General features: G+C 33.2%; 1 protein-coding gene across 3 annotated transcripts in view; it reads left to right on the top strand.

Annotated features, from left to right (window-relative positions):
• Positions 1-16,961, top strand: part of LOC143249877 (lachesin-like) — a 275,716-nt gene that overhangs the window by 163,547 nt on the left and 95,208 nt on the right. For all 3 annotated transcript variants that reach the window (XM_076500466.1, XM_076500467.1, XM_076500464.1), the window contains exon 2: positions 14,498-14,613. In XM_076500466.1, coding sequence (XP_076356581.1) covers positions 14,498-14,613 — 116 coding nt within the window. The remainder of the gene's footprint in view (positions 1-14,497; positions 14,614-16,961) is intronic.

Below are 16,961 nucleotides of genomic sequence, written 5' to 3'. Positions count from 1 at the left end.
TAATTTCAAAAAACAAACAATTTTCAGCAAAACAGTTTTTTGTTTGTTTATTTTGAATTTCGCGCAAAGCTACGCGACAGCTATCTGCGCTATCCGTCCTTAACTTAGCAGTGTAAGAATAGAGGGAAGGCAGCTAGTCATAACCACTCATCGCCAACACTTAGGCTATTCTTTTACCAACTAATAGTGGGATTAACCATCACATTATAACGCCAAATAGTTTTTAACCGTACTTGACGATACAAAATATAAAGAAAACCAAATGAAATTTACATGTTTAAATTCTTAAGTAAATATTTCAAGTCCAGACGTGATACTTTGTTGCATTTCGCAGAAAATTACTTATTTTGATGAAATAAATAGAGGAAAAACACTGAGTCAATACCATCCACTATCAACTTGTGGGGTTGGTGGGCTCCTGTACTAAAATAATGTGATTTCACTGTTTCATCTTGCCAGGTTTCCTTTTCGTTTCCGGGTGATTTAACTTAGTTATAGGTCATAACTACAATAATAATTTAAACATTCGGAAAATTCCTAAGTTTTAAGTCTGCACGTTATTGTGCTACGTTATACAGACACTCGTGTGTAGGGAAGGGTACCTACCCTCTTTGTATACTTCCTCTAAGACGGACTATCAGCCACATTTCCGAGTAGAATGGAAACTTTAAACTATATCACTCGCAGGCTCACATAAGAATCTCTCACAAAAGCTTATTGTAGTACGAATTATTATTCTTAACAATAGTCCATAAGAAAACCACAAAGATGTTTACAATTTCTGGTAATGGGTAATTTTCTGAATTAAAAAGGTTAACATAAGACTAGCTCATATCTAAGAGATACTTTGAGATTCGTGTAGTGAGATGTTAGTTTTTATTTGTTGAATTATTATCAAACAATACGTTAGATGGTTTAAGTGGCGACAACAAAAACTATTGATCTATGTATCGACCTATAAAGAACACACGAGACCAGTAACAAAGAATGAGTAGAAAATATGCTTAGTAAACATACGAGATATTTTGTTTGTCAAAACTAAAATTAGTCCAAAAATGAGCTCAATAAATGTAATGTAACTAGATAAATAAGATTTGACCAATCGGTCACTTTTCCATTTTTCTACAAAAAGTTTGTAACACATGCAATTAAGAACGCAGATGTACCCATACCTGTTATGATGTTTACATTAAGTATTAATAACATCAGAAAAACAATGATTAATCATTCCAGTAGCTTCAGCTAAGAGATACTTTCTTGTGCATAGTGATGTATCAGTGATGGTTATTGTTTTGTTTTTTGTTACATCACTGATAGTTTTTGTTTTGTTTACTGTTACATCACTGATGGTTTTTGTTTTGTTTACTGTTACATCACTGATGATTTTTGTTTTGTTCACTGTTACATCACTGATGGTTTTTGTTTTGTTCACTGTTACTTCATTGATGGTTTTTGTTTTGTTCACTGTTACTTCACTGATGGTTTTTGTTTTGTTCACTGTTACTTCACTGATGGTTTTTGTTTTGTTTATTTTTACCACATCACTGATGGTTTTTGTTTTGTTTACTGTTACATCAGTGATGGTTTTTGTTTTCTTTACTGTTACATCACTGATGGTTTTTGGTTTGTTTACTGTTGCATCACTGATGGTTTTTCTTTTGTTTGCTGTTACGTCACTGATTTGTATATGCGATTTTTAGTGTAAACAAAAGATAAAAAATGTATATATAATATTAATTAATTATATGTATTATTTGTAATTAATTTCAAATATATCGTTCCAATTTTAACTTTTATCACATTTTCTATCATTATTACAAATGTACCCTGTGATGTTAACATTCCCATTGTGAATTTTTAATGACAATTTCTTCAATTCTCCATCCAAAACTCAATGAAATAATAAATCCGTTTTCAGCTGGCAGCAAGATCAGTACAGTGATACTGTGACCTTTCTTTGAAGGTCATTTGATTCGTTTGATTTTCAAAAACTAATAATAAAACCTTTATTTGCTTACTTTTTAATTTCGCGCAAAGCTACACGAGGGCTATCTGTGCTAACCATCCCTAATTTAGCAGTGTAAAACTAGAGGTAAAGCAGCTATTCATCAACACCTGCCGCCAACTCTTGGACTACTTTTTACCAACGAATAGTGGGATTGACTGTCACATTATAATACCCCCCGGGGCTGAAAAGGCAAGCATGTTCGTTGTGATGGGGATTCCAACAGGCGCCCCTCAGATTACGAGTCGAGTACCTTAACCACCTGGCCATGCCGGTCTTTAAAACATTTGAGACTTGAAAGGTAAACAAAACCTGCAGAGCATTTAATGTATTTCAAAATGTGACTAATAGTGAGTTATCAATAATTAGTTTCGAAACGTCAGGTTTCAGTTTAACTAAAGTAATGTTCTGATTTAGGTCAAAGATATAAGTGTTTCATAAAAGTTATGACAGGAGAAATAAATGTTTTGAATTTAAAACGAGTTGTTTTTATTCACGAAACATTGAGGGAACAAATAATTCGAGCTGTTTCAAGATTAATAAAGAAAAGATATTTTTCGCACAAAGTCAGTATTTAACCTTGGTGTTTTTATAGTAAAGCCGCATCAGGTTATCTTCTGTGTGCATTGAGAGAAAACTATGTAAGAATTTGTTTGTTTTTAATTTCGCGCAAAGCTACACCAGAGCTATCTGTGCTAGCCGTCCCTAATTTAGCAGTATAAGACTAGAGAGAAGTCAGCTAGTCATCACCACCCACCGCCATCTTTTGGGCTACCCTTTTACCAGAGAATAGTGGGACTGACCGTCACATTATAAAACCCCCACGGCTGAAAGGGTTAGAATGCTTGGTGTGACGGAAGCTATGAAAAGCAACACTCGAACAACGTGTCGAGTGCCTGAGCCAGCTGGCCATATCGAGTCCACTTAGTAAGAAGACAATTGAAAACACACCAAGAAAAATTAAGAAGAATACGTGAGAAGCAAAAAATGATTACTAATTGTTCGTGTTTTTTCAAGTCATTATAGGTTTTGCCAAATGTACGTTCAGGCTCATCCCGACAACTTCAGTTACTTACCTGTGTGATGCTTCACTGACCGGGATGCGTCAGACCCAGACTTAGTTAGCGTAGCGATTAAATGTTTGTTTTGTTTTTTTCAATTTCGCGCAAAGCTACAAGAGGGCTATCCGCGCTATACGTCTCCCTAATTTAGCAGTGTAAAACTAGAAGGAAGGCGGGTAGTTATAACTACTCACCGCCAACTCTTGAGCTACTCTTTTACCAAAGAATAGTGGGACTGACCGTCACCTTGTAACGCCCCCACGGCTGAAAGTGCGAGCATGTTTGACGTAACGGGAATTCGAACCCGCGTCCCTCAGATTACGAATCGAGTGCCTTAACCACCTGGCCATGCCGGAGCCCGTAACGATTAACCCATCAATTATCTTGGTCGTTTTTGTTATAAATCAAATTATTATTAAGTGATTATCACAGTTACGAGGGGGGTGATCACGTTTCTTACTCCATGTGAAAATAATTGTGATTGAAACGTCCGAAACTTCTGCTCTTTGCCTCTTTTCTCCACAATCTTGTGTTACCAATTCTTAAACTAATCGAAGAATAAAAGGGTGTTTGTTTCTTGAAGTCGACTAATTTATTTTAAGCCCATCTGAACTGTTACAGGCCAGGTGAATAGTAGCGTAATGTGATACCTGATGTTACATAATGCTGACACCAGATGAACATCAGACAAACGTGATATATTGGATGAAGCATGATATATGTAATCACGTCAAACTCGATGCTAACCACGCGCCGGTTTAAAGTCAAAGAAGAGTATTTTGTTTGTTTTGTTGCAAGAATTAGCATGAACCTATATGACTGCCAACTGCATGGTTGATCCTGTTCAAGTGTCCAGCTAAAATGTACAGACACAGGGATTAAAAATATACTTACACGAGAGAAACAAATATCATACTGTGCTTAGATCACATTTATCCATGTTTCTTCATTTGGGTGTTGTTGTTGTATTTTATAATTGTTAAATAATTGCTACAGTGAAGCGTTATTTTACTAACGTATATTTTCGTAGATAATATTGACTCCATGGTGTGTATATATATCCAGATGTATTTTAATTGGTTGTATGAAAACACATGAGAAAATTGAATAAATAAATTTTACATGCAACTCAAAATAACAGTTAAAACTGTGTGAAAAGAAACTAAATCCTCAAGTTTTGTACACATGTAGAACTATATTACCATGTGGTAATAAATGTGTGATAAAGTCCTTTAACTTAGAATGTAAGAGCAACTTAGTTAGAGACCCAAAGTTGCATTCTTCAACGTAAACCTGACGAAACAGCGAAAAAAAACATTAACCTAATATTCGTAGTAAAGACACACACACTAAATGTAGATTTCTCTTTTCATGTTGTGTAACTTACACACACATACATCTCTTTGGAAATCCGAAAAGAGCAAATTAAGGAAAATTTGGAGTAAAACTCTGTAATCTAACGTAATCTGCATCACAAATATTTGATCAATTACACATTTCATAAGTACCAGAGGTATGTAATCGAAACTGTATTAATTATCTTATTTATTATTAATTATGTAGTCTGTCAGTGAAATTGGTAAAGTGGTTTGTTTTTTCTCTTCTTCAAGTTTTCTGTAGATGTGACCGCATTACGAGATTTTCTATCACTTAAGCGTGAATTTGTCAGGTTTACCTCTACGTAAAAAAAGTTTGTTTGTTTTTTGAAGTTCGCACAAAGCTACTCGAGGGCTATCTGTGCTAGCCGTCCCTAATTTAGTAGTGTAAGACTAGAGGGGAGGCAGCTAGTCTTCACCACCCACCGCCAACTCTTGGGCTACTCTTTTACCAACGAATAGTGGGATTGACCGATACATTATAACGCTCCCACGGCTGAAAGGGCGAGCATATTTGGCGCGACGGGGATGCGAACCAGCGACCCTCAGATTACGAGTCGCAGGCCTTAACACGCTTGGCCAGCATAATGGATACATTAACCATTCTTATAACAGTATTGACTGTCGGTTTAACGCACCTACAATTAAATTTTTGGAACATAAACAGTGGCATGAGGTCTCGAACCTTGGTTCTTTTGACATGTAACCCTACATGCAAATCACAATGTGATGCCAGGCCCATATGTTTAGTAACCTCGAAAAAAAACGCTTGCCTAAAAAAAAAACACTTGATAAATGTGATCTATTGTTTTTAAATACGAAGTTAGTGAAACTTTTACACAGATGTATATCAGTTGATGTGAAGTTTAATTATTTATTTGTTCTTTTGATCATTGCAATGTGGAGTCTGCGTACTTTACTCTCGCCACTGTAACATCATATCTGTAAAAATCATTGATTGGTTATCCAGGTGAGGATAGGTATATGTAAAAACTTTAACCGAGTATTAACAGACTTCATGCTGATATGTGGTGATTTACATAAATATAAATTTTGGTTACATCCTACCCAGTTTTGGATACTTAATGTAAGATTAAGTTTATGTTCTTTATGATACATTCTTATTTGAGGTATATGTTTGTTTTATTTCAAGAATCTTGCACAATATGAGCGAAAAAAGTAAAGATTTGTCGTTGAGTTTCTTGCATATCTTTGTATTATATTAAGAACACAAAATTTAGAACAAAGCAGTACTTGGTTGTAAAATACATTTAATTGATTGCAAGGATATCCACTGATAAAAGAAACAATGCGTTTGTGATGACTATAAACCCACTTGAAGTAAAAATGTATTCTCAAGAACGCTGGTGTGGGTATTGGTTTGAATTTCGCGCAAAGTTACTTGAGGGCTATCTGCACTAGCTATCCCTAGTTTAGCAGTGTAAGACTAGAGAAAAGGCAGCTAGTCATCACCACCCACCGCCAACTCTTGGGCTACTCTTTTACCAACGAATAGTGGGATTGACCGTTACTTTATAATGCCCCCACGACTGAAAGGGCGAGGATGATTGGTACGACTGAGATTCAAACCTGCGACCCTCAGATTACGAGACAAACGCCTTAACCACATGGCCATGCTCGGCTTGGTACGGATATTAATACCCATATCAGTCGTTTAAAAGAAACAATGCATTGTGAACTTTATAAGAAAAAACATAAAAAATATTTTAAACTAGTTATATTCGTTATTGTTATTACTGATGTTAGTAAGTAGATTGTTATGAATGAAAGTTAACATAAATTGTACCAAAAACCAAGTGTGTCATTTAAAAACAATATTAATTTTCTGTCTGAACGCAATGCTTACAATGTCTGTAGAAAGCTTGACTCGTTCATTTGCTACACTGTGCTGTAACGTATCAGATATTGGACCTTATATCAAGAGATACGGACAAAACATTTAAATCCTGCTGCTGTAATCAAAGCATAGATGCAGTGTAATGAGGTTTTAGTAGTATTGTAAAGTAATCACGAAACTTTGGGTCACATATATATGTATATACACACACACACACAAGAGACCGAACGCTTGTCGCGAAGTCCGATTAGAGCCGTGTGGTATCAGAAACGCGTGCGATAGATTGCCATTACGTTTTGGAAACAATGACACATGAGTCCTAAACAACTACTGACACGAGATAAGTCCTCGTTTGAAAAAGAAATAAATGTTTTCCACACTGTGAGGTAATAACAGTGAATTATTTCCTGGTAATCTTAATCGGTCAGTAATTTAAAACGTCACAATATTATACAACACAGATTCAAACTGTATGAGACAATAATTTTTCAATTATATCTGAATAAATGTTTTACAAAAGAAAGCCCCGTATTCATTTGACAATTACACGTGATTTAAATACATTCTACAAGATGTGTATTGAAAAATATGTTTCAAATGAAACAGTTAAAGAAGATAAAACTATAAAACTTTCTCTTTACCGAAACTAAGTGAAACCATAGAACTTGTTAAACAGATGTCAGACCTCTCATAACATCGTTCCTAAGAAGTCATAGCAGACACTAAATAATACTTAGAGGGCCTACGGTAGTTTCATGTTACGATGTAAGTCATACAAAATTCCAAACATGTTTATTGAGAAATCAAATTACACATTAAAATTCTAAAACGCAAACCATTGTTATTTGTTTCACTTCTTATGAAGTAGATAAACTAGACTTATAATAAAATATTATATTAATGTAGTTGTAATATGACTGGTCCATAATAAATAATTATATTTCTGTAAAAAAAAAAAAAAGACTCATGTGCCATGATATTATTAAAATTTAAGTTGTAAAAAGAGATTAGTGAATCTTGAACGTTAATAGGTAGGAAATAGTATTCAGGTTGATAATAGTGTTCAAATAATGAAAAAATAGATGTAGCTTATGTTGCCCTAGTAGGGTAAAGATAATACTATTTCAGTAATAATAGGAATGTGTTGAAATAACGAAGAAAACTGAACGCCATAAATCGTCTTATGTACCCTTCCTAGAGATACATTAAGTATAATGTCTTATGTACCCTTCCTAGAGATACATTAAGTATAATGTCTTATGTACCCTTCCTAGAGATACAATAACTAAGTATAATGTCTTATGCACCCTTCCTAGAGATACATTAAGTATAATGTCTTATGTACCCTTCCTAGAGATACATTAAGTATAATGTCTTATGTGCCCTTCCTAGAGATACATTAAGTATAATGTCTTATGTACCCTTCCTAGAGATACATTAAGTATAATATCTTATGTACCCTTCCTAGATATACATTAAGTATAATGTCTTATGTACCCTTCCTAGAGATACATTAGGTATAATATCTTATGTACCCTTCCTAGAGATACTTTAAATAAGTATAATGTTTTATGTACCCTTCCTAGAGATACATCAAGTATAATGTCTTATGTACCCTTCCTAGAGATACATTAAGTATAATATCTTATGTACCCTTCCTAGATATGCATTAAGTATAATGTCTTATGTACCCTTCCTAGAGATACATTAAGTATAATGTCTTATGTACCCTTCCTAGAGATACATTAAGTATAATGTCTTATTCACCCTTCCTAGAGATACATTAAGTATAATGTCTTATGTACCCTTCCTAGATATACATTAACCAAGTATAATGTCTTATGTATCCTTCCTAGATATACATTAAGTATAATGTCTTATGTACCCTTCCTAGAGATACATTAAGTATAATGTCTTATGCACCCTTCCTAGAGATACATTAAGTATAATGTCTTATTCACCCTTCCTAGAGATACATTAAGTATAATGTCTTATGTGCCCTTCCTAGATATACATTAAGTATAATGTTTTATGTACCCTTCCTAGAGATACACCAATATCGGAATACTGTCTTACGTGCCATTCCTAGGGATACACCAACATCTGTATAATGTCTTACGTACCCTTCCTAGTGAATACTGTCTTACGTACCCTTCTTAGAGATATATTAATTCTGTATAGTGTCTTATGTACCCTTCATATGGATAGATTAACTCAGTATACTGTTTTATGTATCCTTCACAAGGATACATTAATTCTATATAATGTCTTCTGTACTCTTCGTAGGGATACATTAACTCTGCATAATATCATATATACTCTTCCCAGCTCTGTATTATGTCTTATGTATCCTTCCCAGGGATACACTGACATCTATATACTATTTTATGTACCCCTCCAACGTTTACGTTCCAACTATATCCATTCATGATGCACTCTTACTATGAATACGTTAACTCCATATTTAGTCACAAAGTATTCTTACACTGTGTATAATCAGTTTGTACCTACCATATGTGCACGTTTTATGTTCGTGGAATACTACCATATATTTACAAACACCCATCAGAGGGAAAGCAAAATTTAGTTATGCATCTATAAATGGAACTATTTAAACTATATATGTACAGACATCCATCCCTTTATAGACCACATAGTTTAGGTAACATATAAACACGCCACAAGCTTGACATATACACAGAGACATTAATATATCCTTATGGGAGAAGTTTCCTTGATTTAACTGTAGTATAATTTTCCTGTGATTATTCGAGTTTTTTTCACTTAGTTGGTTTTATAAACTAGGAGATATGATCAAATAAAAATTGTGAGTGGTGCAAAAAGTAATAGATTCATTAGCTTTGACATATAAACAGTAGTTACTAAGGGATTACGTAACTAGATTATTTCAATACTAGGCTTTTATTAAATCGTACAAGGAAATATAATTATTTATTGTAAAGTTAATTGTGTATTAGAAATGTTAAAACACGTTTTACAAGTTAATATAGCGACTGTATGTGCATATGTATAACCGATAGAATAAAAGTTATTTAGTATTACATGAAATAGCTTTGTTTGTGTGTGCTGTCACGTGAGACTGTTTCAAAATAACTTATAATTCATATATAAATAGCCAAAAATAAATTATACAAATAGCTGTATGTGCAAAGTTATCTCTAATTTAGACTGGTAGACTACAGAAGAAGCAGCTAGTCAAACGACACCAACCTAGAATTCTTAGGATACTGTGACCGAATAGTGAAATTTGACTGTTATCCTTATAACATCTACTGCTCTAAACTGGAACTCGTAATTTTGTGGTTAGGACACACTTAGCAGCAAACCAATCCCGCCCAATCCATGATTTTTAGTGTTGAAGGAAAGACTTCAGGTAGAAACACATGTGAACCTCGTAGCTTTAACGTCAAGCTTTTGTGTGCTTGGACAAAAATTTCTTGAAACAGTTAATGTATTTATTTGTTTGTTTGAATGACAAATGTCAGTAAACTGTGTTTCCAGAACTTAAAGAGTAAATTGTGACGTATTTTAAATCAAGTAGTAGGATGTAGAAACAGAGTAGTTATAGAATGATTAAAAATTTGTAAGCTCACTTGATCAAACATTGCATCTGTTTGTAAGCCACAATAATCAAGACGAGCCAATCAACATACATTTGGTGTGGCTACCACAGTTACGTTTTTAAAATATTTTTTAACTTTTAGATATTTTGCAAACTGCTATACTTATATGTACGGCTATGAAGCTTTTATCTTATAAATTGCTAGTACTCTAATGAATAGACCAATTCTAATCTAAAGTCATCAGCATTTCAGTTTTTTGTTGTTATATTTGTCGGACCATATGGCTAAGGCGTTCGATTCGTAACCTGAGGGTCGCGGGTTCGAATTCCCGTCACAATAATGCGATGGTCAAACCCACTATTCGTTGGTAAAAGAATAGCCCAAGAGTTGGCGGTGGGTGGTGATGACTAACTGCCTTCCCTCTATTCTTAGACTGCTAAAATAGGAACGACTAGCGAAGATAGCTCTCGAGTAGCTTTGCGCGAAATTCAAAACAAACAAATAAACCAAACCGTTTTCTTTTTTTTAAAGATATTTTCAACAAAGTTATTGTATGTCTCTATAAGAACCAACAACAATAAATCAAAGCTTGACATTAAAGACATTAAAACAAATCAAACATCTGTTTTATTTAAATTCAAATAAGCTATAGATATTTTTAAAATAAAAAAATCGTGTAATTCTTATGAAAATATAGGAAAAAGAGACACCATTTTAAAGAATTATTTTAATTAATATCATATTAATGGATGAGCAGCAATCTAATATGTCAGGTTTAAATGTTGAAAAACTAACAAGAAAAAGAACATTAAATTTCAGACGGAGTTTTGAACCAACTCAGTTGACTTGGATAATTGTTAGTAGATTGATTTTGTAATACTCCTATTCATGGCATTCTAAGCACTAGTCTCAAGTAAACTGTTAAGATAAATACACGTTTTGAATCTTAAAAGCTTAACGTTGTATGGAATGATTTGGTATTATGTATGTTATAGGGATTATTGCGTAAAGGATATTAAATATAATTAGCACATTCAAAGACGCAATAAAAATGAGCAAAATCTCAATATTTAGCCAAGATACGAACGTTTTTATTTCCTTCTATATTCAGAATTGGGCCTAGTACAAGAGCAGAAAATACCTTTCAACATATAAATATATTATACACGTTACACCTATTTGCTTGCGGGTCCTGTTGATACAGGATATATTTACATAAATTTGTACAACAGTTGTTTGTTTGTTTGTTTTTTACATAAGAGCCATATGTATTTTAAAAATAGCATATCAGTACATTTACGACAAACTTGTCCCCCCAAAATACTCACCTGATATATAAACACAACACAAATAATTAGCTAATCGATAAAAATGCCAGAAAATTTTGTGTCAAACAAAAGAAACAGATAAGTTTCATCACACGAAATGTTAATCAAAATGGATTACCAACCTCAGAAATAATTAACCAGTCATAAAAATCACACTCCTTAAGACCTCGTTACAATACAAATATCAAGGTGATCGCACTAACCCTAAAACAACGACAGTGATGAACATGTAATCGTATAGTGAAGATTTTCCATACTTTACATTTAAAGATTGAGTTAACACAAACGTAAAGATAACTCAAACTTCACGTTCAGATTATCTAATTAATTCAAACGTCCAATAAGATTAAGCGTGACAGTTAGGTAATTTGCATAACTCCATACGCAAAGGGAGTAAAAAACACGCGCAATGTTCAAGTAATCCAGTCGTAAAGATGGGTTAAATATTATGTTAGAGTTATTCAAGTATAATTGTAGTGTTGATAATTGCATAAATCAAGCGTGAATGTTTACTTCATTAAAATTTAATCACATTTACGTTGGATGGTAGTTTTTTCGTGAGATCATCCCGATATTGAAGTCAGATTTGTGGAAGGTAAACCCACTTTGTTACCAATTTACTAATTACAAAAGTTCCGAGAAAATTATATCCACGCAATGAGTTTCTTGCTTTGTAATAGTATTCAAATAAATCAGATCTGCGGTGCGGGTATGAATTAATAGAAAGGCCTCATGGCTCGTGTCTTATGAAAAATAAGAAGTAGACGTAAGGTGTTCTTTTTTAACATTTTTATTTGAAATCCTAAGTTGACTGGCAAAGTGAATATTGATATATTCATATTATTATTATTATACGTATTATAGGTCTAACTAAACACTACAATTAAAAAAGACAGTACTTGGTATTAAGAAACTTCAAATAGAACAGTAAAGTGTGCGTGTGTGTTTTTCGTATAGCAAAGCCACAAAGGGCTATCTGCTCAGCCCACCGAGGGGAATCGGACCTCTGATCTTAGCGTTGTAAATCCCGAGACATACCGCTGTACTAGCAGGGAGCTAGAATAGTAGAACACACATCAAAAAGATGCAAGAGCACGTTCATATAGAAAAGTACAAGTTAAAGTGGCTGTCGTTTGTCCAGGTTATGATTGAACTAAACAGATGTAGTGGATGTTATGATAACTAACCTAAACATACTACGTTTGACACAATTTATTTATAACATATTATTATCGTATTTATCACTTCCTCACCAAATATGCTTAAAACATGATATAAGTCGTACAATGGTCCCAGTGATTTTGAGGGAAGAGGTAAGAAAAAAGTAACAGCTGTAGGTGTTCTTTCTGTTGCCCGCTTTCGACGCCCAGCTTTTAATGTCTTTCCACAGTCTTTCACGTAATTAATTAATTGGGGGTCATTGGCCACTGAACTGACTTATGAGCCGAAATTGTAAGATCACGGTTTAAAGTAGGAATACGTATAATTGTAGAAAACATTCTGAATATCAGCCTTATGTTGGCTGTTGAAGTAGAAACTTTAGCTGAGTTTATGTACTGTTTCATAGGTGGCGACTATTTTTTCTTCATCGAATTCCTCCATGGAGAATGCTAGAAGACTATTTGGAATATGTACGATATTAATGTGCCCTCCCCTACAGTTTGTGTATGTTGTGTGACAAAAGATTTGTTTGTTTGTTACGTTATATTAAATTTAATATTTTTTGTGTACAACTGTGGCGCCATCTATGAATGTAGTTCACTTCAACTAGCACCAAAGATAATAAATGCTCAATAATATCAATAATGGGATTGGCGGGACTATGAACCCACTAAATATGTCTCTTGAAACAAAATATTATCACACATAGTTTGATTGATATTGACCTAGGAACCTAGAAGTAGTTAGATAATGAACAGACAAACAGACATACAAACTTTTGTGTTTTATTATATAAATATTGGTTACAATGTTTTCGATTCATCGGAATTTCCTTGAAGACTACATTAAAAGGTGATGGTAGTTCTCTCAAATGTTATAATTCAATTTTGTCTTAATTACAAAACAGTCTTTGCTTTCTATTCGGATATATTTGTGTCTTATAAGAATCACATTCTATATATCTTCTTACAACATCATATACAGACTCTGATTCATAATCATTATTTATATAATAATCATAAGCTGTTTTAAAATACATTCTACATCTACATTTAACAGTAGCAACCTTCATTTGATCTTGATATTGTCTTCTTGTCCTCCTGTATCATCAGGTTATGCAACTGAGTTTCTCACTCTTCTTCTTGTGGTAACAGTTTCATCAGTTGTCTCTTGTCCTTTTCTTCTCGCTGTCATTTCCCTATCTTCAGTTGTCTTGTAGCAGTTTCTTTTTCCGTTTCGTGCGATTTCCTTTCTCAGATCATCATTATTTTTTACTTTCGTGAATACAATGAATTCAAATGTCGTTTGGGCATCTTGAATCATTTGGGTAGAGATGTAGTTTGTCAAAGCGGAAAGCAACCTGCGACCTCTTTGAGGCAGTGGAGAAACACTTTGGAATGTGGAAGTAAAGGTACATATGTGCACTTTGTCTTCACGTGATTAAATAATTGACGGTCATTAACCGTGTTACAGAAAATAATTAGTACTTTGATTGTTGTTTTTTTGTGTACGATTGTTTCGCCATCTATGAGTGTAGTGAAGTCTAACTTACATCAAAGGTAATGAATGCTGAATAATAACAATAATGACGAAGGAGTAGAAGGGTTATGAATATAATTAACATTCCCCTTGTTCCAAACTATTATCCCACAAGATTTGGTTAAGATTTTCCCAACGACATAGGACTAGTTAGATAAGAAACAAACAGACAGACAAGTAGACTTTTGTGCTTTGTTTATATGGACAGATAAATACAACGTAAGCACATTACAAAATACACGATGATAGACCAAATGTAAGCTTGAAATGTCACAGAATGTTGCGTAAGGTATCATCTTTGTCCCTTACACATACAAAATAGTATATCTGGGTTATTTATAAATAAAGTGAATTTTATTATAATTATTTTTTCCTTACAATTAAAGCAAAGTGTATCAAAGTATTACTTGCGTACTAACAATTAAAGATTAGGAAGTAGTATTAGTAGAAAATAGCAAAGTTCAACAGCGTGTTGAACTATTTTCTAGGAGGGCTGTCTTCATCATGCGGAATGATAGGTTCTGCATGTATAAGGTAATTATTTAAAGGTCAGATTTTACATAATTTTGTAAATGTGTTTCTTAGCTGACACAGGAAGGAGAGGAGAACCTCGCTTCGCAGAACCTATTCCTAATGTGACCATAGCAGAAGGTCGTTCGTTGACGTTAGCTTGTGTAGTGGAGAACCTCGAACCATATAAGGTTTGTGAAATTAAATCATGTAATTACAGTATCTAAAAGCATCATTAATTTAATTACGAACAAAGTATTTAACTTAGTGTAACTTCTCTTTTATAATAGAAATAAGGTAGAGATAGAAAATGCAATGTTTATAATCCACTTTATAATAACTTTCTAATCGAGGAATTTTATAAAAGTAATTTGAAAACTACCAAGAGGAATAATGCCAAAACTTTACATCATAATATTCTGAAAAATAAATATATGGTATAAAAGTAGTAACTTCAATTCTTTACAAGGTGTAATTCAGCATTTTATAAGAGTAAACGCAGGACTTCAAAAAGTACAAAATGTACGAGTGATATTTCAGAATAATTTTAACATGAGTGAATTACAAAACTGTCAAATACTACAATATTTATGAACCAGTTTTGTCTGGTAAAATATACGTTGTTAATTTGAGTAAATAATCCCAAGAAAAGGTTATGATAATTCTCAAAAATATATACATTTTTGTTTCTAAATGATGTTTCTTAAGAAACGTTAATTAATGAATGCAAAACAATATTACTGTTAAAGAAGTTTCATAATCATGCAATTTCTGGCATTAAAATAACCTCAATTTGTTAACCATATCTATGAAATTCCATAAATTACGAGGGTTGTCGAAATGTTTGTTGTCTTAACTATAAACAAAAATCAAACAAATACAATCATTTATTTTTCAACATAAACTTTTCCTTTGTCTACACATTTGCACCATCAATTCCCTAAAGGGTCTATGCCCTTCTAAGAGAACTTTTCTTCTTGGTGTTCAATCCACGACATTGGACGATATGTACTAGACCATAATCACTCTGAAATCTTTGACCTGTCAGAATGATTTAAATTAGAGAAGAGAAAAGTCACCTGGAACTAAAGCCAATGATTAAGAATGGTGTCTGAATAATTCGAAGCCAGTATCATTGACAGCGATCAAAGTAACACGAATTTTGTAAACTGGAGCATTGTTCTGATGGAAGACAACACTTATTGTCCTGATGGAAGACCAAACTTATTATTCTGATGGAAAAACACACTTATTATTCTGATGGAAGAACACATGTATTGTTATGATGGAAGACCATACTCCGTTTTAAGCAGTTCTCTTCTCTATACTTTGAGTTCTTGACTCAGATTGTTGACTAAGGATGTTTCCTACTCTTCTGTAAAAGTTTTAACCAAATCAATCAACCAGTAAAACACCCTTGCCATCCTCAAAATGGATGTCATTCCAGCAGAGGATTGTAACTCTAACTTCTTCAGGGTGATTAAATTTGGGTGTTTTTTTTATTTTTGACCCAACGTCAAAATGGTAAACCCATAGCTACAAGCATATTGAAACCTATAGAGTAATAATTTGTCTTCAATAATTATTATCATTTTCTACTCAGGTGACATTTTTAGACTCATCTGGTACTAACCTTACCTGTACCCAAAAAGTCACTAAAAATGCTAAACTCGTAATGTTATGTATTACAGTTTATTCCGTACGAGTCTCCTATTTATTATGTTACGTATTACAACTTAGAAAAGCCTGAAACTGAGTTTCTTATAATTTGTATTTAGGAGTTTATGAAGTATGGATATATATATCAACTTTGTGATATTTGTCAACAAAATTGATACATACAGTTTTCTTTCTCAACACAAATACATTTTAATGTAGAAACAATAATACAATTTATAATATCAGTTATTACAAATAATGATTTATATACACAGGTTTTACAAATTTGAAAACAATGTAGAGTCTTCTATCTGGTCTGGAACTGAGTATTTTATCGACGGTTTAGGATGAGCGAATTAGTTTCGAGTTGATATGACTGCAGTTTACTTAACAGTTAGTTAGTTAACCAGCTCTCTATTCTTCGCTAGTCTCATGCCCTTTACAAACTGATTTTCCACCGATGAAATTATGTAATGTTTCTGTAAAAATATTGATATCCACTGCGAATTCACTGACGTTAAACAGTTTATAATATTCAAATTCTGTAAACGTTTCTGGTCAAATATCTAAAGTTTCAATTAATAAGCGTTCATCACAGTAATGGCTTTCGAGTTTTATAGCATACTAACTATAGCGAACCAACAAAATATAACTGTCTGTCGGCTCGTCGGTTTATAAACGTTAAGGCGAAGTTCTAGAAATTTCATTTGGCAATAATACGCTAGTGCTTCAGTAAATCATATATTGTTGATTCTTACAGTCGAAAACCTTCTATAGATTTAGAGAATAGGCGGGATATTCGCCATAAACATTTAACACGATATGTTACATGCATTTCTAAATATAAATTTAACTTACAGAAACGTCGATGTTAAATTAA

Source organism: Tachypleus tridentatus, chromosome 4, assembly GCF_004210375.1.
Source record: "Tachypleus tridentatus isolate NWPU-2018 chromosome 4, ASM421037v1, whole genome shotgun sequence".
In the NCBI taxonomy this organism is placed as follows: Eukaryota; Metazoa; Arthropoda; class Merostomata; order Xiphosura; family Limulidae; genus Tachypleus; species Tachypleus tridentatus.
Note: the sequence above shows the minus strand (reverse complement) of the source record. Positions and strands in the feature narration are given on the sequence as shown.